This window comes from Trichoderma atroviride, chromosome 4 (genome assembly GCF_020647795.1).
Source record: "Trichoderma atroviride chromosome 4, complete sequence".
NCBI classification, from domain to species: domain Eukaryota; kingdom Fungi; phylum Ascomycota; class Sordariomycetes; order Hypocreales; family Hypocreaceae; genus Trichoderma; species Trichoderma atroviride.
In genome coordinates, this window is record NC_089403.1 from 4,963,318 (window position 1) to 4,988,761 (window position 25,444).

The 25,444-nt window shown below is 47.9% G+C and overlaps 10 protein-coding genes across 10 annotated transcripts; 3 read left to right on the forward strand and 7 right to left on the reverse strand.

The window, feature by feature from the left end:
- Nucleotides 1–665: 665 nt before the first annotated feature.
- Nucleotides 666–3,001, reverse strand: TrAtP1_009048 (uncharacterized protein). Its single transcript, XM_014087199.2, has 3 exons — nucleotides 2,057–3,001; nucleotides 1,004–2,000; nucleotides 666–948 (listed from the first exon to the last, which is right to left on the reverse strand). Exons 1-2 carry the CDS (start codon nucleotides 2,747–2,749, stop codon nucleotides 1,140–1,142), a joined length of 1,554 nt encoding a protein of 517 aa, XP_013942674.2. The 5' UTR covers nucleotides 2,750–3,001; the 3' UTR covers nucleotides 666–948; nucleotides 1,004–1,139.
- A 1,401-nt stretch (nucleotides 3,002–4,402) lies between these two features.
- Nucleotides 4,403–6,753, reverse strand: TrAtP1_009049 (uncharacterized protein). The gene is made up of 4 exons (XM_014087200.2): nucleotides 6,280–6,753; nucleotides 5,685–6,218; nucleotides 5,525–5,623; nucleotides 4,403–5,467 (listed from the first exon to the last, which is right to left on the reverse strand). Exons 1-4 carry the CDS (start codon nucleotides 6,296–6,298, stop codon nucleotides 4,512–4,514), a joined length of 1,608 nt encoding a protein of 535 aa, XP_013942675.2. The 5' UTR covers nucleotides 6,299–6,753; the 3' UTR covers nucleotides 4,403–4,511.
- Nucleotides 6,754–7,814: 1,061 nt separating this feature from the next.
- On the forward strand, nucleotides 7,815–8,099 carry TrAtP1_009050 (uncharacterized protein; the record flags this gene model as incomplete). Its single annotated transcript, XM_066114139.1, has 1 exon — nucleotides 7,815–8,099. One exon carries the CDS (start codon nucleotides 7,815–7,817, stop codon nucleotides 8,097–8,099), a length of 285 nt encoding a protein of 94 aa, XP_065970232.1.
- Nucleotides 8,100–8,348: 249 nt separating this feature from the next.
- TrAtP1_009051 (uncharacterized protein) lies at nucleotides 8,349–8,742 on the forward strand (the record flags this gene model as incomplete). Its single annotated transcript, XM_066114140.1, has 2 exons — nucleotides 8,349–8,410; nucleotides 8,496–8,742. The coding sequence occupies 2 exons, from the start codon at nucleotides 8,349–8,351 to the stop codon at nucleotides 8,740–8,742; spliced, it is 309 nt and encodes a 102-aa protein (XP_065970233.1).
- A 192-nt stretch (nucleotides 8,743–8,934) lies between these two features.
- Nucleotides 8,935–10,238, reverse strand: TrAtP1_009052 (uncharacterized protein; the record flags this gene model as incomplete). The annotated part of the gene is made up of 5 exons (XM_066114141.1): nucleotides 8,935–9,244; nucleotides 9,320–9,385; nucleotides 9,664–9,698; nucleotides 9,749–9,865; nucleotides 10,233–10,238. 5 exons carry the CDS (start codon nucleotides 10,236–10,238, stop codon nucleotides 8,935–8,937), a joined length of 534 nt encoding a protein of 177 aa, XP_065970234.1.
- Nucleotides 10,239–11,596: 1,358 nt separating this feature from the next.
- TrAtP1_009053 (uncharacterized protein) lies at nucleotides 11,597–14,456 on the forward strand. The gene is made up of 2 exons (XM_014087202.2): nucleotides 11,597–13,263; nucleotides 13,317–14,456. Exons 1-2 carry the CDS (start codon nucleotides 12,029–12,031, stop codon nucleotides 14,362–14,364), a joined length of 2,283 nt encoding a protein of 760 aa, XP_013942677.2. The 5' UTR covers nucleotides 11,597–12,028; the 3' UTR covers nucleotides 14,365–14,456.
- Nucleotides 14,457–14,544: 88 nt separating this feature from the next.
- Nucleotides 14,545–16,116, reverse strand: TrAtP1_009054 (uncharacterized protein; the record flags this gene model as incomplete). The annotated part of the gene is made up of 1 exon (XM_066114142.1): nucleotides 14,545–16,116. The coding sequence occupies one exon, from the start codon at nucleotides 16,114–16,116 to the stop codon at nucleotides 14,545–14,547; it is 1,572 nt and encodes a 523-aa protein (XP_065970235.1).
- Nucleotides 16,117–16,824: 708 nt separating this feature from the next.
- Nucleotides 16,825–17,949, reverse strand: TrAtP1_009055 (uncharacterized protein; the record flags this gene model as incomplete). The annotated part of the gene is made up of 1 exon (XM_014086454.2): nucleotides 16,825–17,949. One exon carries the CDS (start codon nucleotides 17,947–17,949, stop codon nucleotides 16,825–16,827), a length of 1,125 nt encoding a protein of 374 aa, XP_013941929.2.
- A 303-nt stretch (nucleotides 17,950–18,252) lies between these two features.
- On the reverse strand, nucleotides 18,253–19,794 carry TrAtP1_009056 (uncharacterized protein; the record flags this gene model as incomplete). The annotated part of the gene is made up of 1 exon (XM_014087204.2): nucleotides 18,253–19,794. The coding sequence occupies one exon, from the start codon at nucleotides 19,792–19,794 to the stop codon at nucleotides 18,253–18,255; it is 1,542 nt and encodes a 513-aa protein (XP_013942679.2).
- A 1,434-nt stretch (nucleotides 19,795–21,228) lies between these two features.
- TrAtP1_009057 (uncharacterized protein) lies at nucleotides 21,229–24,086 on the reverse strand (the record flags this gene model as incomplete). Its single annotated transcript, XM_066114143.1, has 7 exons — nucleotides 21,229–21,239; nucleotides 21,294–21,384; nucleotides 21,443–21,624; nucleotides 21,703–22,017; nucleotides 22,081–23,033; nucleotides 23,097–23,403; nucleotides 23,471–24,086. 7 exons carry the CDS (start codon nucleotides 24,084–24,086, stop codon nucleotides 21,229–21,231), a joined length of 2,475 nt encoding a protein of 824 aa, XP_065970236.1.
- Nucleotides 24,087–25,444: the final 1,358 nt, after the last annotated feature.

The following is a 25,444-nucleotide window of genomic DNA, read 5'->3' on the forward strand; positions in this document are numbered from 1 at the left end:
ACTGTGAATCTTGTATCGGCCAAACGATAATAGGCTCAGAGGTGATGAAACGCATTCCCTTATGCCTATACAACTTGGCGTATCAAGGAATTAGACCTATGCATAGCTACCTTGGTCTACAAGCTATTCCTACTCGCAAGACTATCGCCATGTTTAATATTCACGAGTGATCATGATGTGTTAATGCAAACAAACCATGAGTTAGACGGGTTGTGAGTACTGCTAGGGAACACGCTGCGAACACAGTCTTGAAATATATCCGTATCCCCCTTTTCCAGGCACAAAGGTGGATCTATCCAACAAAGAAAGTTGGTGCCAAGTAGCTTCATTACATGTATTCAGGTCGTTGTCAAAATATCAAGAGCTCAAATTTGCTTGATGATCTCTTCGCTCCTTTAATCGCCATGACAAAAAACATGTTCAGGGGGGGCTGTCAACGTGACTATACTATTCATTGCGTGATGATCAAATGATCAACAAATTCTCATATTCCAAGTAGTGTTTTAATCCTATGCAGCTGTTTTAATTGTCCACTTCAAGCTAAGGATTGCAGCATAGGTATCGTACATAGCGTGCACATTTTGTAAAAGGGAAAAGTCATCCAGCCATATATCTATTTCATTGTTGCACACACTTAGAAGTAGCAGCAGTAACCAATACATATGCTAATTTAGAATACTAGATGATAAGGTTGAAGTGCTGGGTAATCCCCTGTAAAACCCTAGTCAAAATCTTGCAAGTCTACTCAGTGCTAAGCTATGAAGACTCCTGTAAGTCTATGGCCTACGCTCCATTCTGTACGCCGTTGCTCTTTTTGGTTCCTGGCGCTTCATAAATTCCCAATTCGCTCGCTTTAATCTGCAACGCCAATAGCTGTGAGAATCCTCGGCATAAAGCAAGGTTGCCACCCATGAACCAAAAGTTGGGATGTCCACTGTATCGCCAAACCTATAAAAACAAGTCAGATCAAACGCGTCTTTATCGCATACTGTTGAGGCCTTACCGAATCCATTTCGCCTTCTTCAGTCATACCCCAGCCATTTCCTAGCCGTGAAGCAACTTTATCTCCGAAAAGCGTCTTTGCCGTACTGCGCATTGTTTGATAGCCGGTTGCTAGAACTACAATGTCGGCTTTTAGCTCAGATCCGTCTGCAAGGAGAAGTCCATCTGGAGTGAATGACTTGATTCCCCCCCGGATTCGACTTCACTTTGACCTTTCCGTCTATAATCAACTGGCTGCATCCGACATCGATGTAATAGCCACCTCCAAGAGTAAGGTATTTGCGGAAGAGGCCGCCGCCACCTTCTCCGTAATCAAGCTGGAACCCGGCCTTGGCTAGTCCCTCCTGAGTATCCTTTTCCACATTTTTTATGGCTTGTGTGAGGAGAGTGCAAAATGCAAGATTGATGGGAAGTGGCATGCTTTGACCCATAACATCGCATTCTTCAGTTGGTGGCCCGCCTTCTTCATACGTCCCTGTGAATATCATGAAGAGGCCCTTTTTCGCAGACAAAACATATGTGCCGCCACGTTGAAGCATAGTGACCGATCCGGCACCGGTGTTATAGAAGTTCTGGCAAATATCGTGAGACGAATTCCCAGCGCCGACGACCACCACACGCTTATTTGAGAGATCGGAATGCGCTGAAGCATCTTTGTGCTTGCTGGCATGGTACACAGTCCCTTTGAAGTTCTCAATGCCGTCGAAGTGCGGAATAGAAGCTTCGCCTGAAGTTCCTGTCGCAAGGATAACATGCTTTGGTTTCAGGTCACGGATTGAACCATCCGCCCGCTTAACAGCAACTGACCAAGATTTCGTTGCCTCATCAAACGATGAACTCTGGAGCTCAGTGCTGCACCAAACGTTCAGCTCCATCAAGCTGGCATAGGCCTCCAGCCAATCAGCGAGTTTATCCTTGGGCGTGAACATGGGCCAATGTGAAGGGAAAGGAATGTATGGCATATGGCAGTAATGAACGGGATCATGTGTCGAGAGTGTCTAGTTACTCATTAGCAGATATTTCGAGGATGATGTGAAAACTGTATCCAACATACTTTGTAACGATTGCGCCAGGTATCACCAACGCGGCCCAGTCTCTCAATGATCAACGACGGAATGCCTAGCTGCTGAAGTCTGGCACCAATAATAAGACCAGATTGACCAGCGCCAACGATGAGAACAGTCGGCTCTTCATCCAGAAACTCCTTCTGCCTCTCTCGTCGCTGCTGCCAGTTGTATTCCGATGCATCATAACTTCCAGGGCGTCTTATTCCAACCTTTTCTTCATGCCCTTTTAGTTCTTTGAGTCTAAAATGCATCAAGTAGCATTTCCACTCATTGCCATCCTCACCATCCACAACTAATCGGATCGTGCCCTTTCCACGGCCATGGCGTGATTCGAAATCGAACATGCTCTGAATCCATTGTATTCCCGGGCACGGGGCTTGCAAAGTAGGCTGGAAAGCGCCATTCTCTTGAAGATGGATGCCGCTGATGTCGGCATTGTGGTTTTCTTGGAAGTAGCTGACGATGTTATCTCGATTCTGGATACAGCGAAAGTCCCAGCTAAAGGAGAGCAAATCGCGCATCCAGGCATCTTTGACGAATAGTCTTTCGAGCTGACCTTTACTATTACTTTGAAGAGCACTCTCGAAGTCTTTCACCCATTGCTCTGCAATAGCCCTAGCCTGCGATGCCGAAACGTCTCCTGGCTGCTTGAAAGTAGGTAATGCGACAACGTGAGCCATCTTGCCGGCACAATAAATTTTGGAGAAACTGTTGAAGCAAAATAGTTATTTGAGGGTATGTAGCAATCTCAATTGATGGAGATTAGTATAGTCTGCGGCTGTGGACTTATATATAAAAACCGCTTCCGGAGTAAGACAACTAGGCTCGCGGATCCTCAGCCAGACTCCATTCAGTGATTAGAATACAGAGGAGGACTTGTGGATGGGGTGAGACACCTTAATATGATGCTGCAAATCATGGGCAGCTCGTTTCATTATGTGGCTGAAGAAATCAGGTTAGCTTGCTCAGCCGGACACAATGATTATAAACGTCCCGCAGAGGCCCCCGAAAACGCTTTCCGATACCACAGACACGAGCGTTACACTATGATGTTGTATGACGTCCACGTGTCCAAATAATTAATATCCTTGCGTCCGATACCGTAGTATGCCATGTATGCAGTCCTCAAATAGTATAGGCTATTGGCTACGAGATCGTCGTTGCCGGGAGGCCAACGGATGATACCGTAGCGATGGCTTCGCGGGGTAGAGGATCTAAACGCGCCTCGAAGCAACTAATCATGCAGGTTTCACCCCGTCCAATTGCCGTCCACGCAACACATGTCTAGCAGTAATTCGCTCTCAAAGCCGTGAGTATAACCATAGGTCTAAGCCATGGCTAAATGTTGTTCAGCTCGCCTGTGCTTTGATTCACTTGGTTAACCGTGAGCAAACGTGAATCGTTCATTCAGGGTGCCCCTTAGTAGGACTATGGACATATGATCCGCCATGTAGTACATCTTCGGAGCGTTTACGCGCTCTGATAAACTACAGTGTTAAGCTATGGGTTGGCCGGGGTTCCCTGCCGAGGTTTACTGTAGGTAATGCATCAATGCATCCTTAGTGTTTCCAAAGAGCAGCTTCTGCGCCTCAAGTCATCTCCACCTCGATTGAATGCAACTAGACCACTGCCCCCCCCGCACCCGAGATCGGCTTACTTGCATGGCCCTGAAACGAGCATTTAGTCCTTGTGCGACAACATCAAAGACTTGCTATATTATTTCGTTGATAAGCTGATAATGTTGCATGTTGCCTTCACTTACCAGTCATGGCAAACATCGTGTGTAAACATTGGGTGTAATATAGTGATTAATTTGTCTCACTGTTGTACTGGTATGGGATTCAAGTATACAGAAGCGCTAAGCTATGACACAGGCAATTTAAAGACTTGTCATTATAGGAAAGTTTCTGCGACGTTAAGCGATTCCAAGTTTGTGCATGGTCAGAACCGATTTCCATCATGATAAGGAGTTTCTGCGGCATTACACCTGTCATTATGGTTGATTCTAGAGGACCAACCTGAAGCGTGATGGAAGTAGCAGCAGCGCTGATTCCGGTAGTATGGCCTCCATGTCTCAGAATTTGGACATGCAATGTTCGAAAAGTGGACGGAGTTCTAAATGCGCGCAACGGATTATCTTTTCATCTTCTTCTACTATGACATGCCTAGTTGGTCTTTTATCGCATATATGCACTATGCAGACATATACAAATGCCGTCACGATTTGTCGCTCCAGTGACATTTCTCTACATTTTTACGACAGTCTCCGCACAACAGCAGATGGAACATTTAAGAATGAGCAAAAGCCTGGCTGCGCCATAATATATCATATTGTGTCTCCTACTTTAAGTAAACGAACAGAAGCTATTCATTCCTACGTACTTTGAGCTTTCAAGCTCCTCCTTAAATATCCACAACGGTTAAACTACAAAAGGTGGGCTCTTAACGACGAGACAGTACAGACCTGCGACCCCTGAATACAGCGTCTATCTTCTCCTCTTCTTCATCTTCTCTTTCTCCGACTACACTTCGGTCGTCCTCTTCTGTGATAATTTTGAGGTTTGAGACTCTGGAAGTTATGTCGCTCATTGACGGTGTTCCAGTTCCAGTTCTGAGAGACGCAAAAGGAGGCGGCATATCCGAGAATGAATTCGAATCATACTTCCTACCTTGCAATGTCTGAGACATGAGCGATCGTAATGCATCTGCCCTGGTCCTAACAATGACCGCTTGTAGGTGCTTTTCCGTCTCGGTCATTGTGCTATCGTCAAAGACGTCTGGGACACGCCAATGAGGGTAGAGATTGTTGGACGACTCGCGAACCTGGACTCTACTTGGGTGTGCCATAAAATAGTAGTTGCAAAGGCGACATACTGGCTTGCAGGTACCAATATATTGCCAGCTGCTGTAGAAATGGGCATCCTCAGTGTCCCGCAGATAACGTAGCACATAGTCAAGTACAAGAATTTCCGCATGTACCGTGTGCGTGTGAGAAGCGCTATTGCATTCTGCCAAGATCTTTTCGTCGAGGTGGAGCTCCTGTAGTCTGGCTGCCCGGCTGCGGTATGTTTCCAGCAATTCTTCGGCAGACGTCATCCTTCCAATGATTTCGCTCGCATTCGGTCTCTTTTTGTTGAGGGGATGAGGAATAGCCGTGGCCGAAGGGATTACTGTTACCTTGATATCATCCCATAATCGGTCCCAAAATCGACGCGCACGAAGCATCGTTTTGACAGCGATGTGGTACGAATGCAAACGTCCGAGAAAGTGACGAAGTTCAAGCCACGGCTTAGAGCTATCCATTCTGCCTTCTCTGGCTTGTTCTGAAATCGAGTCTCCAAGTTTCAGGCGTTGATTATCGTCGATGAATAAAAACACCCTTTCGCATGAAGCAAAGACTAATTATGCCGGTGTTAGTGGTAACCTGGATTTTCACTGACAAGAAGATAGCTTACATTGTAACTCGTGGAGCTCGTTTAGCTCACCATTCTTTTCGAACGCAAGCAATTCTTTCAACTCAGAGAGCTGTCCTCTAAACCTCAATGCGTCTGATGCTAAACATTATGCGGCTTCCATAAGAATCAGCCAATCATCATCAACATGCAGGCAGCTTACCTAGAGGGATTTCAACATGTCTTCTATCATAGTCTTCGATACATTCTTCTAAATGATTCACAGCGCCTGTAAGGTAATAATTGATTCGTTGTTTGTTGAACCTTAAAATGTGCCACAAAGCTTCTCTTCCTACTGGCAAGGTGGTGTTTGTGGGCTGCTCGATAGGCTTTGAAAAAATCTTCAGTAGCTGCTTTACATAATCTTCAACGTTCTTCAATTCCGTTAGCTTTCGGTTATTCGCTCCGACGATGTAATGGATGCCTTCAGGTTCTTCCAGCACAGCAATGCTAGTAATAGTGGCACCATTACCACCGCGTATATTATCGCAGACTTGGGCCAGCCTGTTAACGAAGCATTTGAAAGACTGCTCTGCACTGTCGGCATTATCATTCATAGTGTTGGGTTCATGCTGAGTGGCTGAAAAGACTGGTGGTCGAGTCTCCTTCAAAGCTGCTTCTAAGAGGATAGGCTCATAAAATCGACGAGAGAACTTGGATCGTAATGGGATTGGCTTTTTGCCACCGGATGTACCATCTTGAGTAGGGATGCCGAGTTAGCATGACAATCGAACTTCTTCGGGTAAAATGGCTCATACTTTCAGCAGCAGGTGGCATTTTCGCGGGTGTTTAAGAGAGGAATTTTGCAACCTTTGAAGGAAAAGAAGTTGAGAATCGCCGTGTATAATGCAGGCGCGCTGCGTGTCAAAGTGGCTGAAGCTGTCTCTTATCGTTATGTCTCTTCCTCACAAACCAGTGTCCACACTCAGAGCCTCCTCTTTCCAATGTCGTTATTTCATGTGTATTGCACCAACAGCTAGCTCAAAGTCCTGTAGGACCATCGCTTAGCCATGCAGCTCCCCTTTGGCCTTGTAATACGAGGCCTTGTGTGCTATAAGGCTAACTGTCGTGAAGGCCGCGTTTTCAGGCCAACAAAAAGGCACACTGCTCAATAGAATGTTGCTTGGCGGACGAGAACCATTGCTTCGTTACTCTATAATAGGCCGTTGGGCGTTTTGGCAGCTACTTGTACGACCTTTTCGAGCGTACCTGGGCGGCCTACGAGCGGGGCCTTTTGTGTCAGGCTGCGATGGAACCCACGGAATCGCATGGGTTAAATCAGATCTGATTGGGTACATGGATTCAGGTGTGATTTATGACTGCGGCTAAGGAGGGCCTACAACTCAAAGTTGCTCACCTTGCATAGCCTCTTCTGCAGGCGCCTAGTCTTTTTCCAGCAGCGTGCAGGATTACATGTGTTGGTCAGTGTTTGGTTGACGCCTCAACCAGGACTTTGTAGATTTTGTAACCTCGAACCAACATTGTATTTCACAAAAATGCGAATTTGGGCAGACATGACGCAGCTTTATCATCCTCGGATAGAATAGAAAGGTACCAAGTTGGTTACTTTCACGCCGTTGGGCGAATTCTCGACCGAAGCTTACATCTACCTATCAACGTATGCCATGTTCCCTGATTTCGGGCAATACGTCTCCACTATCAAATTGAAGAAGGACTCCGCTTTGAACGATATTTGACTACTTATGATTGTCGGCCGCCCACATCGGCGTAACTAGGATTCGTAACTCTTTGCCATACAAGCCCAGCAAACAACAGGATACTTTACTCCTACTACCTTGCTCTGTGAGAAACGCTTGCCTCTCAGCAGCCCATATACATGGTACATGCTTTATGGACTTGGTATCCCCATCTAAGCTAACTTATATGTCGATTACCGCGCAGTTCATCTTTTCAATTTCCCTTGGGATACTTGGTTGGAGACTGGTTGGTTTCTAGAGCCAGACGTACGTGCGTGGGAATACCTCCTGACCCAACACTCATTGTCAAAAAGGTCTTTGTAAGACAATCATCGTAGGTGGCATGTACCACTTGCCGGCTGCAGCATCGAAATCGTACCGGAAACAATTACACGACTAGCTTCGCAATCTACACGGTGGCATCGGAAGGGTGGATTGCATCTACCCACTACGACCTGGTCTAAACACCTTGAGAGGCAAACTGGATGTGGATCAGAATCTAGCTGTATCTGACTGCGCCAGACGAGATATCCTTGTACTGGAGGGTCGGTGACACAAGTTAGGCTGCGAGCCAATGCTTGAACAGGGGCTTCACGATGAGTGAAAATGGCAGTGACCCGTTTAAGCTCGGGGCTCTTGATCCCATGCTAGGGGATGAAACGGGCAGCGAATGTGGTGGCGCTGACGAATATCCTGCTGGGCCTGTACCAGCACTCTGGCCCTCTATGTTGGATCATTGTGGCGTACAGGGACATGTGCCTGATTCCGTCATTGATCCAGGCCTGTTACAGCAGCAGAGCCAGGAATTGTACACATCGGCTACAGAGGCCGGAGCGTCCATAAGCGCAGAGATGATTCCATACTCCCTGAATGAGACTTAGTCTGAGGATGGCCAAGCATTGGGTTCGCAAAGGGATCTCCCGGAACGAATGAGGAACGCAAACGAAGCAACGGATGTCAATTTTGCCGCTAACAACTATTCTCCTTTTTATTCTTCATTTTCTGATTTTTCTTCAAACGATTCAAACGACGGAAACAACGACGGTGTGAGCCAATCAGGGCTAGCAGATCAACAGGGACCTCTCTCCTCTTCAGAACCTAACACGGAGCCTTCATCTTCGTCTTTTAATATGGTCAAGCCATACGCGTGCGATAGATGTTCGGAGTCTTTTGCAAAGCGACATCAGCTCAAGTAAGTCAATCCTCCTCAGAGAAATGGACGTTGCAACCGTCTTAAGACAGCAGAACTTGCCTAATGCTTGGATTTTCTCTTTTAGTCGTCACATCAGAAAGCACGAGAAGCCTGAGAAATGTCCTAAATGCGATTACGCCGCTCAATATGCCAAAGGCGTTACAAGACATGTCTGGGTGCATCACTCAAAATGGGCTGAAGAAACAAACTATCCGTCCATCCAAGTGACGTGCAAGATTTGCAAAACCGTACTGCAGAGACCAGACTATGGCCCTCGGCACATGAAGGAGGTCCACGGAGGCAAGAAGAGGCAGAGAGGTCCAAAGGGATAGATTGTTTGCTAAATGACTGGGACGGGAGAGACTTTTATCTTGACTTTATCTTTTTGCTTTTGCTTTTGCTTTTCTTTTTTCTTCTTTTCTCTCTGTTCTACGCTTTTCATTTTCTTTCTTTTCTTGATCTACACCTTCCATGCTGAAGCCCGGCCTTTGTTTTATTTTGATGATGTCTGTTATTTAAGCTCTTTACGACTCAAGAAGCTTCTTCATAGTCTCTCCCATGACACCTGGATGCGGCACAATGACTGCTCCGGCATCTCCAAGTGCCCTCGCCTTGATCTCCGCAGGTACATCCCTGGACGTGAGCACCGCACCTGCATGGCCCATGGTCCTTCCATGTGGAGCTGTCTTTCCAACCACCATTGCCACTATCGGCTTAGGGTGTCGAGTTGATTTGCGATATTCTCGGATTAAATCTGCTGCTCTGAGCTCTGCTTCCCCGCCAATCTCTCCTATGACAATGATGCCTTTCGTCTCTTCGTCTTCGAAAAATAATCTGAGGCCGTCAGCCAACGTAGTTCCTACAGCCTTATAATCCAAGACTCCAATGTCGTATCAACTGCACCCTCACCTGGTAGCAAGTCCCCTCCCATTCCTAGCACTATGCTTTGGCCCAATCCTGCTGATGTTGTCGCACCTACAGCCTCATAGCTTAATGTCCCAGATTTGGAGACAATACCTATACTGCCCTTTTTATACTGCTTATATGGCATGATGCCAACTCGGCATTGTTCTGGAGCAATGATCCCAGGGCAATTTGGACCTACTAAGCGAGTCTTGCTCTGAGTGCGAAGTATCTCATGAACCCGTAACATGTCATGTACTGGAATATGTTCCGCTACCGAGACGACCAGTGGTACTTCGGCTTCTATAGATTCTATAATTGCTTTTGCTGCAAATTGCGCAGGAACAAACACGGCACTAACATGAGGCTTGACAACCCGCATAGCCTATAAATCAATCAGATTATGGACTGTTCGTGAGAGTTGGAAACCCTTACCTCGTGAACGGTATTTAACACTGGCAAATCCAGATGTGTAGAGTCGCCTTTACCAGGCGAGACACCACCTACGATGTTAGTACCGTACGCAATGGTATCTCTCGCATTGGCAGTTGCCTGAATACATCGTCTCCTATCAGCACGCTATTTTATGAGAAGCAGGGAAGTTCTGTAGTACACACTGCTTTTCCTGTAAACCCTGTTTTCTGTGAGTAAATTCACATGACTCTGTGGTGCTATTGTATTACCTTGATATATTACTCTTGTGTTTTTGTCTATACGCAAATTGCGAATGGTGCTGTCGTATCCGGGCGAATGTCGTGCAGCTGAGGTTGATAAATGCCGCCGCTGAAACGCGGGGCCGCATCGAAACAGTCTGAAAGGTGTAATGCTCATAGTTGAAGTTTAGTACTCTACATGTCGTTTTGCTACTTGTTTGGTTCTGTATATGGTGTTTGTGAATTATTTCTCATTTATTTCTTACAGACATTTGATGCAAGTCGGCTATGTGGCTGCTACATAAGTACATGTAGCCGAAGTGGTGGGTTATTGGTGGACGAACCTCGGTTTTCTGCAGGAATATTATTCAGCACCCGAGTTGCATTATCCAACGCCCCAACTGTAGCTTAGCAAAGCAATTAGCCCACGAAGAGGAATAATTCAACCGCTTGATACAAACAAGTAGCATCTCTTGAGTAGCATCAGTAGCTATAGTAGCCCACATCGTAGCTGGGGTGCTGAATAACTGTTCCCTGTTTCTTTGGTGGGTGGGCTATCAGCTTCATTCATGGCGCCTATTTCTGTCTGTGCCAGTTTACGAAGTGATGAGCGACACGTAAATGAGTAAATAAACAAAGTACACATGTGATTACAGTCCGCCATACGAAATACTATCACGACCAGTTCTACAAGAGTTGTTGGAGCCATTAAGCATTCAAAAAGTGAAGACAACGGGTAGTGCCGCTAAAATGACTGTGCACCTTGGAGCTCTGGCTGTCCAGAATGGAAGCTACCAAATGAAGTTGACACTTGAAATAAAATCGTAAGACAAAAGACACAAACACGTAGACAGCGAGGAGCTTGGAGATACCGCTTCGCAGAATCATTGCAGCAATCTCGATTATCATGGTTTCCCAGTTTCAGCTGCAGTAGCGGCAAGCAAATCTGAGCCGGCTTGCTGTAGCGACTAGATGTGCTGTAGATTTCAGCCACCGCGTCATCAGACTGGGGCAGGATACGGTTTCCAATGCGCTGCCAGTTACGGTAGTCGATTACGGAGGGCCAAGCGTTTTGGCCTGGTAGGTTTGTTAAGTCCAGCAATGAAGCAGAGTCGCTGCAGGTTTCTGTGTGATTCGTGCCGCTGCATGCGAGACACGAGCGTCGTGAAATGTTACCAGTATATCATCTAAAGTGTAAAAGGCCGGCTGGAGGCTGTGCTACGTGCCTGTCTTGGAGAGCGGCAAGATTCGGAATAGGTCGGGATAATGTGATTCTGGCTGCCAACGTTCGTATTACCTGAGACCAGTATGCAAGGGAGACGAGTGGCTTTCTTGCCTGCATGCTGAAAACGCTGAAAATATGTGTACGCTGCTGGATTTCCTCAAAATCGTTGAATAGTTGTGCTCCATCTAGTGTGTAGTGGAGAGCTTCCACACGTAAGTTGAACATAAGTTGAAAAGTTGAGGAGCCATCAACTATGTTGTGTCAGCCTCTGTTCAACGACTTACGCAAGATGTTCTGCAAAATCAAGGCGCGAACATGTCTGTGCCCATTTGAGCCAGTGTCTCCGCCATAAAAGTCGCTTCCATAGGACTGGAGATGGACTTTTCTGGGTGCAAGGAATGGGTTCTTTGTAGGATCCCTCCCCAACCAACACCCGCAGAAAGTGTGAGTCGCCATCCACCCTATATTGGCCCAGGCTGGCGTGCATTGCCCCCAAGCGTTCGCAAAGCCACAGAGTGGCTTGTTGCTCCCACACGCTAGACATCGTCTCACCACCCTCGGAGCCTGGCCTCGTGCCCATAGCGTCATGCCGAATGCGTCCTCGTGCTCTGGAATAGCAGGCTGCAGTGGCTATGGACTGCGGCAGCAGCATCGGTATGAGCTGAGCTGCGCATGAGACAATGGCCCGGAGGCCTGCTTCTTCTTCTTCTGACCAGCTCTGTGATTTAATATATGCAAAGACGGCTCTAGATGCGCAACATCTCCTCCACCAGCACCAGCACACTACTCGCTACCTCTTCTACCTCTATACCGCCGTGAAATGCCATTGCCGAAACAATGCCCTTCCGATCGAGCTCCGTCAAGGCCATGGGCTCAAGCCTCTTCTCCCGAAACCGTCGGGACGATGCACCGAAAGACTTGACGAAGCCACCGGGCGACTCAAGGCGTCGCCGGGCGTCTCTTTCGGGAGCCGAGCGGCGGACGTCGGTGGCGAACGACTTCAGGCCGCACACCGAGATTCAAAGACCGACGATGCCGCCTCCAGCTTCGTTTGGGAGACCGCGAAGCCCGCCACGAAGAGACTCTGTATCCCGCCGGTCTGTGTCGCCGCGCTCTCGCCAGAAGATGGCTGGCGGAGATGGTTTCCATAACCGCCAGTCGCGATCGCCTCCGAGGCGCCGATATTCCTCTTCAGAAATCCCTCGACCACACGAAATCACGCCCCAATCGCCGGTACCGCCACGATCGCGAATAAACGACAGTCACGACAGGCGTGACCGGCCTGGATACGGGAGCGCAGCAGCAGCAGAAACTCCTCTGGCGTCACCGCAACTGGCACCGCAGAAACCTGGATGGAGCGCTACATCGAGAGAGGCCAGGCAGGAAGCTCGACGATATCCGCCTTCGGCATCATCGAATAACAGGCCACAGCCTGCTACTGTACGGGGAACTTCTCCCTATCAGAGGCCTGCTGCAGGCGCCGAAAGACATCGCTCAGCCTCCGTAGATGGGTACGATAGGAAAACACAACCGGCGCCTGCTCCACTGCCCAGCTCACCCTCACGTCGTCCGAAGCATGAGCGTAGAGGCTCAGATAGCTTCTTCAACAAGTTCCCCAAAACATTCGTCACCTATGCAGGAATCCGTGCGCTCTCGGAGCACGCTGACAAGGCCAAGGAATGGGTTGAGTGGCTCAACAACGTAAATGACGCTCCCGATGAGATCCGCGCACTTTCTGCGAGGATCACCACCGCGCGTGATACTATTCAGCAAATGAAGGACTGCTTGAAAGCAAGGCCCGATCTCATTGAGGATGAAACCGGACAGGTCCTAAAATTGCAAATCGAGGACACTATTGACAGAACAAGTGAGACATTAAAGCAGATGACGAAACTGCTGGCGAGCTTTTCTGGGGCTGCTAGGGAGGATAACAATACGGCTCTTGGCCGCCTGGAAGGCTTCTGGCACTCATACAACTACAAGCACGAAGGCGAAGAGCAGATTAAATCTGCAGACGCTGAATTGCAACAGCAGCTGCTGCAACTCGGCACTCTCATGTCCAATATCTATGCGTTAGTCACCACTTCTTTAACTAATAGTCATGCTATGCTAACAAAGGCAATAGCCGTGCTCTTATGAAACCCGCGCCATCGTCAGGGCTGAACACACCAAATACGCCGACACCTCCTTTATCAACTTCCAAAGTAAATACAATACCAGAAGCCTCAAAACCGATACCGCGGCCCGCAGCGTCAATACCCAATCGACCGCCTCCATCGCCGCAATTATCTCCCAAATCTCAAGGGCAGTTTGAGTCTATAGGAAATCATCCGAAAGCCGCCACAAATCCACCTACTCCTCCTCACTCGGAACCTTCAGTCGAGCAGCCTCCGTCTAATGATTCTCACAATGGGCATCCATCTGATGATTTTGCCAATGGGCATGAAGCAGAACCTGATCCCATCCCGAACTCAGGAGACATTTTGCTAGATGCTGCTTGGGAAGGCGATGTCAAAACCGTAGCCAACTGCATTCGTCAAGCACCACCGAGCTCATGCGATAACAACGGCCTAACACCACTACATCTTGCAGTTGAGCGCGATCATATGGCCGTTGCCATGTTTCTTCTCGATCATGGTGCCGATGTACACGCCCGTGCTGATGGTGGCTGCATGCCTCTTCATCTGGCTGCGCGTTACGCTTCTGCCGCAACGGTAGAGATGCTCATCGACCGTGGCAAGGCCAACCCCAACGCTCAAACGACGGATGGGAGGACTGCGCTGCATTATGCTGCCAGGTCAGCTGAAGATGGAGTTACGGAACGACGGGAAGTGATTCGCGCGTTGCGAGATTTGGGCGCCAACCCCACGCTTAGGAATCGAAGAGGTGAATTGCCCAGAGACGTAGCTCAGAAGAGAGATTTTTGGGATGCGGCTGCGACTCTGAGAAGGGCTGAGCAGAAATGGGAGCAGCAGCAGCAGCAACGACAGCAACAATTCCAGCAGCAACAATATCAGCAACAGCAGCAACAGCAACAGCAACAGCAACGAAACCAACAACAAGAACATCTACAACAGCGACCACCAAAGAACCAGTTGAAAGAAGCCAACTTAAGAGAGAGAAGTGCGAAAAAAGAAGGCAGCTGGTTACAAAGATATGGACTTAGGAAATAACGATTTACGAAACTTGACGAAGACTTGACGAAAACTGGACGATTTATGCATTGTTTGTTAGCGATAGAGGGTGCATATGTGCGGCATAGGGTTTGCATATATATACGATTCTCTACATTATAGTTTACTTGTAATTAATGCTATCTACTATAACTCAAATTAGATTACGTTTTCTTAACTTCAAAAGAACCTCCATAATGAGTCAGCGTGCTTTGTGCTCTTGAACCGACTATAATAATGGCACGCTGGCCACATTATAAGCAGCAGGGTTAGCCATATCGCAAAATAGACAAAGAGGTTGGTAACCCCTTTGAAGTTTTCTGGATCCGTGGGGCTTGCGTGGTCAGTCTCTTGGCCAAATATACGTATCATCAGCTGCCCTACAGGGGACATGACGATACAAATGTGCACCACGTAGAAGAATAGCGATGATGTGCCGTAGCTCAAAAGGAGAGAGAAGCGCTGCGCAATACGTGCTGGGATGGCGCTGAAAGCTGCGAGGGCAAAGAGGTTGCCAGCCATGGTGAAGGCCCAGAACGCAACATCAGGAGGATACTTGATTATGTAGAAGAACGATGCTGGCGAGGCGAGATATGGGTTCTCATTCGTAGTTTGATGGTGTTGCGCGGGCGTATGCAGGCAGTCTTCTGAAAGGTTTCCAATGCGGAGAAGCCTTGTGGCAACGAAAATTATCGAAAAGACGACTCCCATGGCAACGTGGCCCATGACAATAGCAGAGGTTGTCCATTTCCGGGCTGAGAGGATGCGGCCGTAGAGAAGCCCTAGAATGGCAAAAGAGAGCCACGCCAGAGGAGGAAAGTTTGACATGACGTGTTCAGTCATAACGGGCCAGAACCAAATACCAAGGAATGAGTTTCTCGGCGTACCGTCTGGTGATTCGGTCTCGATACTGCAGTGACCGTGATTGTCAGATAACCAGATATTCCACCATATGGTAATGACGCTGAGGATCGCTAGAATAGTGTTGTGGATATGCCAGGACAAAGATGAAGCTGTTGCTGCTCTTCCGCTTTCTCTGGCTGGTCTCCGTCCTTGTAAAAGTGGTTGGCTGACTCCTCCCTGTTCGTCATCACCATCATCGTTCAATCTGCCATATGCCGCCCCTGTGCGCTTATTGAGCATCAAAAGGCATCTTTCTAGCACATCCGCAAGTCGATTTTCCGTCTGATTCATGGAAAGCCACAATATACCGGCCAGGAAGTAGTTCAATCCCAATGCAAATAAGACCATGTTCATAAACCACAGTTGGCCCCCTGACCATAAAACTCCCCACAATACCGTCACTGCCGTAAGTACAAACCCTCTCATTGCATAATACTGCAGCATTCGGCTTGCCGACCAGCCAAGGCGCGTTCGTGACTTGGAAAGAAATACGACGCCCATGCCGAGAAGAAACATGAATCCAGGGGCGCAAAAATGGGTGAATGTGCGGACGATGTAAGCAGTGGTGAAGTTCCATCGGCGAACAATTATTCCATCCGTCTCGCCATCGATGTTGGTGCCATGCTGCCAAGTGTTTATACCAAGGGCGAGGTGGTCCATGGCCATGATGGCCATGAGAAGACCGCGTTGGAGATCGGGCGCAAGGAGGCGGGTCGTCGGCTTTGCCAAAGAAGGAGACGGTGAGCGCATTGTTGACGACTCAACTTGAGAAGATGTGTTGAGATTGGATATTGAGTCGTATTGGTAGCCATTTGGCCTTTGGGAGGTCGATGATGTAGAGGAGGCCATGGTGGCGTTGGTTGTGACGGGCCGTCGCCCGACTCGAATCTCACGAGTTTAAGAACAGGTAACAATATCAGGATTTATTCAATCAACTCTAAAGGCGTCTATATCCATGTCGAGAGACGAACGAGTTTAAAAGAAACAAATTCCCAAAGTGAAAAGAAACAAAAGACTCAGAGGAAGAGAAAAGGAATTGGAGTCACAACTACCCAAAGTCCGCACACACTCCGCCCTCCTCGACAAATGCTCCGACGCTCCATAATCCTGCGTATCTATCGCGTTGCCCGACTTCCGACCACAACCAGAACAACAGCCGCAATACGACCTAAAGCACAGTGACAACCCCCCTGGATCGAAATCCGACGGGGGTCATCGAATCCTATGGCCCGCCCCGAGAGTCCGAAGCTAAGCAGAAATAGCGCCCAGGACTTTTGATAGAGTTCACTAAGCCGATTGTCCGTGCAGACAAGGCCATTATGAATTGCTGACTCTGTGCGGCGTCAGCACCGTAAAGTGCGGTTCAAATTAGGCTTATCAATCAATATAGGGACTAACTAAAGAGAAGCTCGAGGCTTGCGCAGCTCTTGAGCTTGATGGGACTTGATCAACTAAACATCTAGGGGAGGTTGAGGTAATTGCTCCGGCCGTCTCGTACTGTACCCGAAGTTTGACTAGCAGATTACTATTCATCAAATGGACTCAAGTAGCTCAGTATTAACCATAACGAATTAACACATGCCACAGCAGTTTAAGCTCTTGTAAAACTTCTGCAACAGTTCCCCTATCAGCCCATTGTTCTGCATCAGCCACTAGGTTTCTCACACTCTCGCCAATTGTCTGCACGTCAACTTTTCCCTGGTAAGCAACCCTTGCAGCTAGAGACGGCATTGTTGGTCCTCGGAAATCGCCCGGACAGCTCTCTGCTTGCATCTCGAATCCGTGATGGGAAAAGAGTGGAAACCCATATGTTTCGCCGAGGGCTTTAAGAAGGGACCCAGTATCGCCACGAAGAAAGAAAGATGGATCCACAACGAGAGCTTCGACATCTCGCGAGAGAAGAACGTCGCCGTGGATCTGCGCCTCGATTAAGTGATCCAGATTTCGACTTGGCAGCCTCTTGTAATCGGCTTCTACAAGGGTCGACTTACTCAACCCCTTGATAAGCTCCAGCATTCCCCTTGGCCTCACATTGTTTACGCCCAGAGCAGTATCTCTTGTGAAGCATTCTTCCAGTAAAGCAGCCAGTATTGCGTCGAACTCATCAACCGTCCCCACATCTTTTGGAGCCGCTTGCGATCCACCGTATGTAAACGTTGACCGAGATGACACTTCTGGCCGAAGCAAGAAATAGCAGGAGCCGAATCGTGGAGCAGGGCCGTCAGAGTTACGCACGAGATCTAGAGCTCCATATTTGGGCCGTAGTGCCGGATTGAAGACATTCTCTGCGGTTTCTGGAACGCTGGACCCATGATAGGCACCACTGAAAAGGCTGCGCTCCCAGTCATCGCGGAGACCACCCAGCTGTGTTGCTACTAAGCCATTCGAGATGCCAGTCTCGAACTGATTTTTGTATCTGCCATCTTCTAGTAGGGCTTCAACGACTGTGTGCCCGCTGCGAGATGGGCGATCTGGATGAAAATGCAGTGCAATACGAGCATGTTGCGCAATAGCTTGTCGGACATCGTCGAGGGTCTCTATTGGCACGTTTGACATGCGGCAAATGTGAGATATCGTTTCCAATGCATCTGGCCGAAGCGCGATAGCTTGAGCCTTGATGTTGGTAACTGCGGCTGCCTGAAATGGATGTAGCGGCGGTGCAATTTGCGCTGACGAAGACATGTTAAACAGTTACATCCAAAGGTGTGCGAAGAAACAAGACCGGGATGATTCTTCGTAGAGTTGTGATAGGTACTCGGCTCTTCTTTACCAGCCAGCTGGCCGCGTGAGTCACAATATGCAGAGCTGCCGTGTCTGTAGGATTTGCAAGGTCTTGAAGCTATGGGCCAATTGTGTGGTTGCTAGCTGTTTAGTTCGTCTCTAGTGGAAGACTATTCTATGACGGGTGCTATTGGCCGAAAGGAAGGCTTTAAATGAGCCGGAATTCAGCTTACATAGCTGCAGCTGCATGACACTTTGACGAGACTACCCAGTCGCAGGAAATCCCGCTGGTCTACTCGGATCCTGTAGCCTCGCCAACTCCAACAGTAGTCGATATGTATATACAGACATGTCAGCTTCTCGCAGCGCCTTGAAGAACCAATCCCGCCCCTGTTCTGCGATTTCTCTAGCCCGCTGTTGACCAGATTGTGTCGACGTCAAGTAGAGGACAATTTCGGGCAGCTCTTCTAGACTCTGACTGACGGGAATGTAATGAACCCACGGCACGAGGCGGTCGTCGTGCCATTCTCTTAGAAGCGTTTGCTTCAACGGTGTCGATTTTGATGCCAGCAGCTTATAGTAGCGGCCGCTGATGCCGTTGCCATCAAGATCAAAGACCAATCGCGATTGAAGTGCTTTGTCTTTATCAGCCCATCCACCAATCTTCAAGGTCCTCGCCTGGTCTCTGCAGTATTTTGTTTCGCACTGGAATATTCGTGTAAAAGCGACATCGAACAGTCGCCCATTGAGGAATGAGGATGCAACACGCTGTATCGTTCCACCGACCAACCGCAAGTAGTGATACTTCTGGCGCTCTGTATTTTGCACCAGTCTCACGAATCTTTGTCTATGATAAGATGGCCAGCTTGCATCTGAGGCGAATGCGCCGGTTGTGGACCCGGCCCAGTATAGATTATTCTTCTTCTCTCCCCAGCTGATCTCTCTCGTATCGTCATACGTAAACTCTTCTTCAATATATGCCGGACTGGGAAATAAAATGTCTCCCATCGGGGAAGGCGACCCAGTTGAGAGAGCAGGTACAAGCCCCTCGACCAAGGAAAAAGTTACCGGGCTCATAAATAGTCCATGCATGTTGCGGTACTCTGGGTGCTCACAGAGATCAATAGCAGAAGAACGGTTGGCGACAAAAGGCATATCAAATGCCTCTATGGGCATCTGTACCTCCTCTGCGATGCCTGGCTTCTTTTTCAATGAACAAAATTTCGTGACCTCATCCCAAACAGGCTGTCGCGACATGTTTCTAACATTGAACAGCGAATAGGAATCAGCCTTCTCTACTTCCCATGCCGGAATCAGGATACGCGGCTCATCAAAATGATTGAAGAGAAATCGTATATCAGGAAGAACGCCATTAAAGCCCCATAACAGCCTATCAAACTGATACTCAATATGTCTGTCGTAAATTCGATTTGGGTGCATGCACCGTGTTTGAGCATATGCCCCGTAGTACATGCAGAACCACACTTCGCTTTTGGGCGTATAATAGACTTGGTTCATTATTTCAAGTACTTGTTGTCCGCTTAATCTCCAAAGTGGCGAAATAGCCTGATAGATGGTGTCAAAGTCATCAATTATAGGAGATTGACGACTAATTGCGTATTCATACCAAGCTTCAAATCCAGGTGGAGGGTTGACCCCATACCGACGTTGATACTCCGTGACGGCTTGCTGATAGTTCTTAGACTGCCTTTTAAGAAGGTTCTCGAAATGAATCTTACTTCTGCGTACTAGAGTCTCAACAGGATGCTCTTGCTCAGGGCCAAAGACCTTTGCTGACTGCTGCATGTCGCGAATCATACAAAGATTTCGGAGAAAGGGTACAAATGAGATTAAGCCAAACATGCATAATAGCGATTTATACTTTGCTTGCTTTGGTAAAGATGAGATAACTTGGCCAAGCGCCATGGCTGCGGCTAAGACCCATGCAGCAGCCTCAGTATTAGATGCTTTGTTGTAAAGATTGCTCGTAGATGCAATTGAAAATGTGGTAATAGTGGTAGCTATCACCCAAGATGTATTTTGCGCCTAAATGATAGTTAGCCACTAGAATATTTGATAAGGAAAGAGACATACCACTTTGGCAGCAAAGTACCAAGACAATGCCTTCAACAGACCTAAAAGAAGTACATGAATTGGGTTCACACTAAAAAGTCCAGTTAAAATAGTAGATATACACAAAATAATAAATAGCAAGAAAACAATTCGGACGGAAAGAGGACGTATGGCGCGCTCAAAGTTGATGGATGGAAGACACAAAAATGTTCCACCTTTTGGCAGCAGAGCAGCATATACGATAAATAGGGCGGAGGCCAAAGCAATGGACGATAGAGATATTTGAATCGTCCAATCTGAAAATGTGAAAATGGTGAAAAGGGAAATAAGAGCAGCCCCGCAGGTTGACTTGGAAAGAAGAGAAAATGGACCGGCCGGCAACTTGGAAGCAGATCCTAAATATCTCTGGGTCGCCAATAGAAGGGGCGTCAATATTGGCTACTGATATTAGTAAATACATTCGCTTTAGTTGGCGCTCTTTATTCTTACCAAGAATTGAATTGCGCCTGTTTCCATCTTGATGAATGCGAATACGGCAATGCCCGCAGCAAAAAACCATAGAGAAGAAGAGGGCGATGATAGTGCATTCGGCTCCCCATAGACTGCGGGCTGCTGGAGTGACCCGTGCTCCAATTTCTTCTGGCACCTTGTCAAGATGGGTAAAATAGCCCAGCACAAGATCTCCGAATATATCTCCAGCCCTGGAGAAGACAGCCATTGCGTCAGCGTAGCGCAGAGCAGGGCCGCTGCGGCATATCCACTGAGCAACTCCGCGTTGACTGTCCAAGGAAGCCACATTGTGATGCATGAAATAAAAGAAGGGTTGCAAACACCAATTATCTAAATATGGAGAAGATCAGATTAGGAACGCGGCAAGATGCGCGTGAGAGTATGAGAGTATGATGCTCCCTTGAAATGTCTCACTTCGCCTTGGCCATTTGAGATTTCTTGAATCGTGGCTGAAATGAGTCTGTATCCGGAAATTGCGCACAAACTCAATTCGAAAGTTTAATTTAGTAGTAATAAACGCCTATTATAAATACGACCTTGTCAATTCGGAAAGTCTACAAATGATAGACTACCTCTGAGAGAATGACGACTCCGAATGCCAAGATCATAGATTACCATAACGACGGCGATTAGTGACTCCAAGAAACAGGCGCCCATTCAGCTACCACCTAAACAAAGGCATCAGTGTCCAATCTTCAAAGACGTCACGCATTTCCACTTACCACAGCCTCCTCCGCATCCTCCAGTGCCTCCTCCTCCTCCAGCTCCTCCCACAACTCCACCACCGCATCCAGCACCGCTGGCTCCGCAAGTCTAGAAGATTGTCAGATCTATCAACGCACGTCAAATCAAAGGACTGTTCGTGACATACCCCTCCATTGCCATTGATGCATCCTCCAGGGCCTCCGCAAGATCCAGCGGCTATGCTCCCATTGCCGCATGTATAGGCGGCACAATTTGCCCACGCTCCTGCGCCATTATGAACTACGGATGGATCCCACCCGTAGTATATCCCTGGTGCAAACCATGGAGGAAATGGGTAGGCCCCGTACACTGATATGTAGCACGTATTATTAGATGCGAACCGAGGATTTAAAAATCTGGGTAGAGGATTAACTGAACGGCACTCACCCGTATAGTTCGTACCCCATAGACTAAAATAATCCTTTTTAGGAGGCAGCGTTCGACCTTTCTTCTCTGCCCTCTTTTCCGCCTTTTTGTACTCTTGTTCGAGCCATTGGCGCTGGCGTGCACGCACTCTCGCCGTAACCTTCTTTCGATCTTCTGTCTCTCTCGTCTTCACAGCATTGTGAAACGAAATATGAGCTGATGTGCCTGACGTATGCGTTTCAGCTCCGCCAGACGCATGAAACGTGTCGGAAAGTTTGTCATTGGTTGAGATGCCGAGCACCTTGCCGAGTCCTGATATCTGTGAGGAACGAATTGCTGTTGTGACGGTCACATTATTAGCTGAGCTTGTGAAGAGGACGCGAAGAGATGGTAACTCACTTTCGCAATACCAGCACGTGCACTCGCTGTATACTTCTCCAAACATGCTTTGATACGTCTTCGTCGTCCATTCAAAGCACCTGCTAAGCTTGTCTTCGTCAATCTTGTCATCGTGATCGACAAACTTTGCAGTTTTCGAGACTGTGTAGTAGTAATAATGCGAAGGCCTCAGCTGGTGCGTATGCCAGGCCAAATCCACGTCCAGCGTGGGCACGACCATCTTGGTAGGATGCTTCCACATGATCTGTATAAACCTGTCGTATTTTGTAATGAGTCGCGACATGGTGTCTCTTGCGTTGGGACTGTGAAGCCAGTCAATCTTGACCATCTTTTCAATAAAGACTCCTTGGCGCATAACCGCAGCGCAAAGGTCAAGCGCAAATGGAGAGAAATTTAGCCAGTAGCGGCTCATCATTTTGCGGACGGAGATTCCAGCCCAGGGGTGTATTTGATAGCGGCCAAAAAGTCCTTTATCGGAGTCTATGTTTCGGATCTTCTTATAGTCAGACAGAGTCTCTTGGATCATATCTCTCACCGCGTTCATGCTTAACCGAGCAGGTGTCTTGTCTGCGTCTTTGTCTTTGTCTTTATCCGTCCCTTTGCTTTTGCTTTTGCGCTTATTCTTGGGTTTGTCCTCTGCGATATTTTTGTCCTCATCAGATGGCGGTTTAATTAGTTCCGGAATCTTATCTCGTAGCTCTAACTTGATCATGCGATTTGGGAACGTCCTAGGAAGCCTGAGACCCCATTTGTTGTTCATTACGAGCTCAGGACGGCCAGACTTGGGCTCAAGTATCGTTCCCGGCATCGGTGTGGATTTTTCTAATAGAGCAGAAGCATCTGTAACGAATTTTGACAGCGATAGAAGCTCCTTGTAGTTCTCATGTCCGCAAGAAGAGCATTTATGGCTAAATTTGCCATCGCCAAAGCCGCTGCCAATTAAACCAGTAAATCTGCGAGCGAACGTCAGCATACCTGCATCCTATAGTCAATATTTTGCATTGAGCTTAGTTTACTCTTTATTGCTTGCTTCTCTGCTCACTCCACAGGTTGTCCATGGTACTTCATTGTCTGTTTGACAGAATGGGCATTTGACCACTCTCGTCATAGGATCTTTGCGGTTCCGCCAGCGACGTCCAGTCAGAGCCGACCAGTATTTCTTTCCTTTGTTAGACACATTATAGTTGAAATCTGCATCAATTGCTTGGTTAATCAACTCCCATGGCATACCAGAGGCCCAAAATGTCCCCAGGCCGTATCGAATTGCATCCTCAAGGAAGGAGCGAGGATTAAGCATGTGGGTATGAAGAATCATTAACACATCTATAAAGAAGGGAGACAGAAATACGTCAGAATCTCTCGTTGTCGAGTATTTGGTGTATGTTCTCACCTAAGGGTGGTAGCATCCTCTCTTCCCATATGAGTCTTCGAGAAGTTGGAAACTTCTTGAACTTGTAGCTATCAGGATCCGCCATATCTTCTTCGGTCAGCATGTCGTTTTCCCCCAGAGACTTCCACCACGCCTCGTATCGGTCGACCGCGCGGGCGACAAAGAGCGCCCATCTCTTCTCGCGAATCCTGCTGTGGCCGGCCTTTGTCACGGTTTTGGCATTGGATTTTTCAAGCATGCGAATCATTGACCAGTCGGCATCGGCCCGTAAATCATCCAGAGCCCATTTGCCACGGTCGTCCCAGAGATTCCAGAGCCCGTCGGTGTAGCCAACTTCCTCTTTCATCGACTGAATAGCATGAAGCAGCTTGAGGTGGGCGAGACAAGCATCTTCTGAAAGGCCGTACCTGATGTCAAGGTGATCCGTGATGGTCGACTCAAAGGATAAATTAAGAAAGGCGGCATTTACATCTTCCGCTGCCTCGCCATCCAATTCGCCAAGGAAGTCTTGATCAATGGGCGTTTCGTTGTTTATCATCATAGAATAAATCGGATGCGGGTCCGAAGCCGTGGCATCATCAGCAATAGGCTGCGTCTCAGCTTTGCCGGCTTCCATTTTGTGTTCTTATTCACTTTGCGACTATACACGAGTAATAAGGAAGCAGTGAAGTAAGAATGAAAAAGACGTGTTAGGCTGCTAAATAATGGCTATACTTATACTCTGTCTTGGCGTCTGAGATACAGGAGGCAGCAGTGCGAGCCTTATCTAAATATTGTTGATGAGAAATCAGCAAGTATATCCGACATCATTCGTTTTCAGCTGAGATGCATGCACGGGCCAATATCCAACGCGCTGCGGAGAAACATTACGCTCAATAAGGCATACGGTGTGTTGCCGGGCCACGAGATTAGAAATCTAGCAAAAAGGTCTCAATCGTATATACACTTTAGGGTTTTGAGATAGGCTTCATTGTATACCAGAGAGGAATAGGGTGCTGATCAGGATCGGCTGGGTTGGGCGCTATGCCTGTGTCGAATCATTCTAGAACAAAAATCAGCCTAGAATTCGGGTCATGAGACCAGCCCAAACTGAGGCTCTCCAATGATGGCTTGTCAGGCTAGAGATATCAGGTAATGCGAATTGATCAGAGCAAAGACATTCATCAGCTCGATCGGGGAACTTGTCTCTCTCTAGACACCAGTTCGAATAAGCGGGTAATGCAACACGAGCACTCGCCTCATTTTAAAAAGCAGACCACAGCCATCCTGTCCTTATCATGGCAATCGCATTGCATTTGTGCAAGGCAAAGCTAGACGCGTCATGAGAAATGCCCACGGCGAGGCGGATTTAACGGATCACGGCACAAAGAACATTGAAGACAGCCTTGGCCACAACACCTGCGGGTTAGTGGGAGCACACGCCCTACCTACGACATACCGGCTTCAAAATCTCGCGGCGATTATTCCGCTTGTTCCGCACCTCAAAGTCAAAAGTCCCCACGGCAGTGCAACATCATGAATGCACCTGTAAATGGTGTCTTATTCCGAGTGAAGGGCATAGACTGGAAGCTTATCATATATGGACTGGAATCTTAGCGGCCTCAGCGCATGACGAAGTATTGCTAGTCAGACGGCCGATGGTTTTTGATGCCATTCTGCATTCAAATTGTAGAGAAGAATTGATATTTGTTATTCAAGAGGTCGGGAGTTGACGGTCTTCTGTTTTGTTTACATAGGAGTACACCGTAAAGCCATATTGGGTAATCGACGCATAAGATACAAGTAGATCTATGGCACAGCGACTATACCTCGGCGGCGCCAGAATGTTCTTACTAATTACCTGGACCTACCTACATGTACTCAACTATGTCAAAGCTGGAAAACTACCACGCGATCCTCCTCGCCTCTTTTCATCTCGGCAATTGCATCTCTCCATGATGGAGCAGGGATCGAAAAGTAGATATAGCAGGCCGC

What these genes read in the sequence shown, in the direction of transcription:
- TrAtP1_009049 (XM_014087200.2), bottom strand. An exon ending in ACATGTTGAAATCCCTCTAG is followed by an intron (nt 5,624 to 5,684) that starts GTAAGCTGCCTG and finishes CATAATGTTTAG; the next exon opens with CATCAGACGCATTGAGGTTT. An exon ending in CGAGCTCCACGAGTTACAAT is followed by an intron (nt 5,468 to 5,524) that starts GTAAGCTATCTT and finishes CGGCATAATTAG; the next exon opens with TCTTTGCTTCATGCGAAAGG.
- TrAtP1_009048 (XM_014087199.2), bottom strand. Translation starts at nt 2,749, where the DNA reads ATGGCTCACGTTGTCGCATTACCTACTTTCAAGCAGCCAGGAGACGTT. An exon ending in CCTGGCGCAATCGTTACAAA is followed by an intron (nt 2,001 to 2,056) that starts GTATGTTGGATA and finishes ATGAGTAACTAG; the next exon opens with ACACTCTCGACACATGATCC.
- TrAtP1_009053 (XM_014087202.2), top strand. Translation starts at nt 12,029, where the DNA reads ATGCCCTTCCGATCGAGCTCCGTCAAGGCCATGGGCTCAAGCCTCTTC. An exon ending in CTCATGTCCAATATCTATGC is followed by an intron (nt 13,264 to 13,316) that starts GTTAGTCACCAC and finishes CAAAGGCAATAG; the next exon opens with CCGTGCTCTTATGAAACCCG.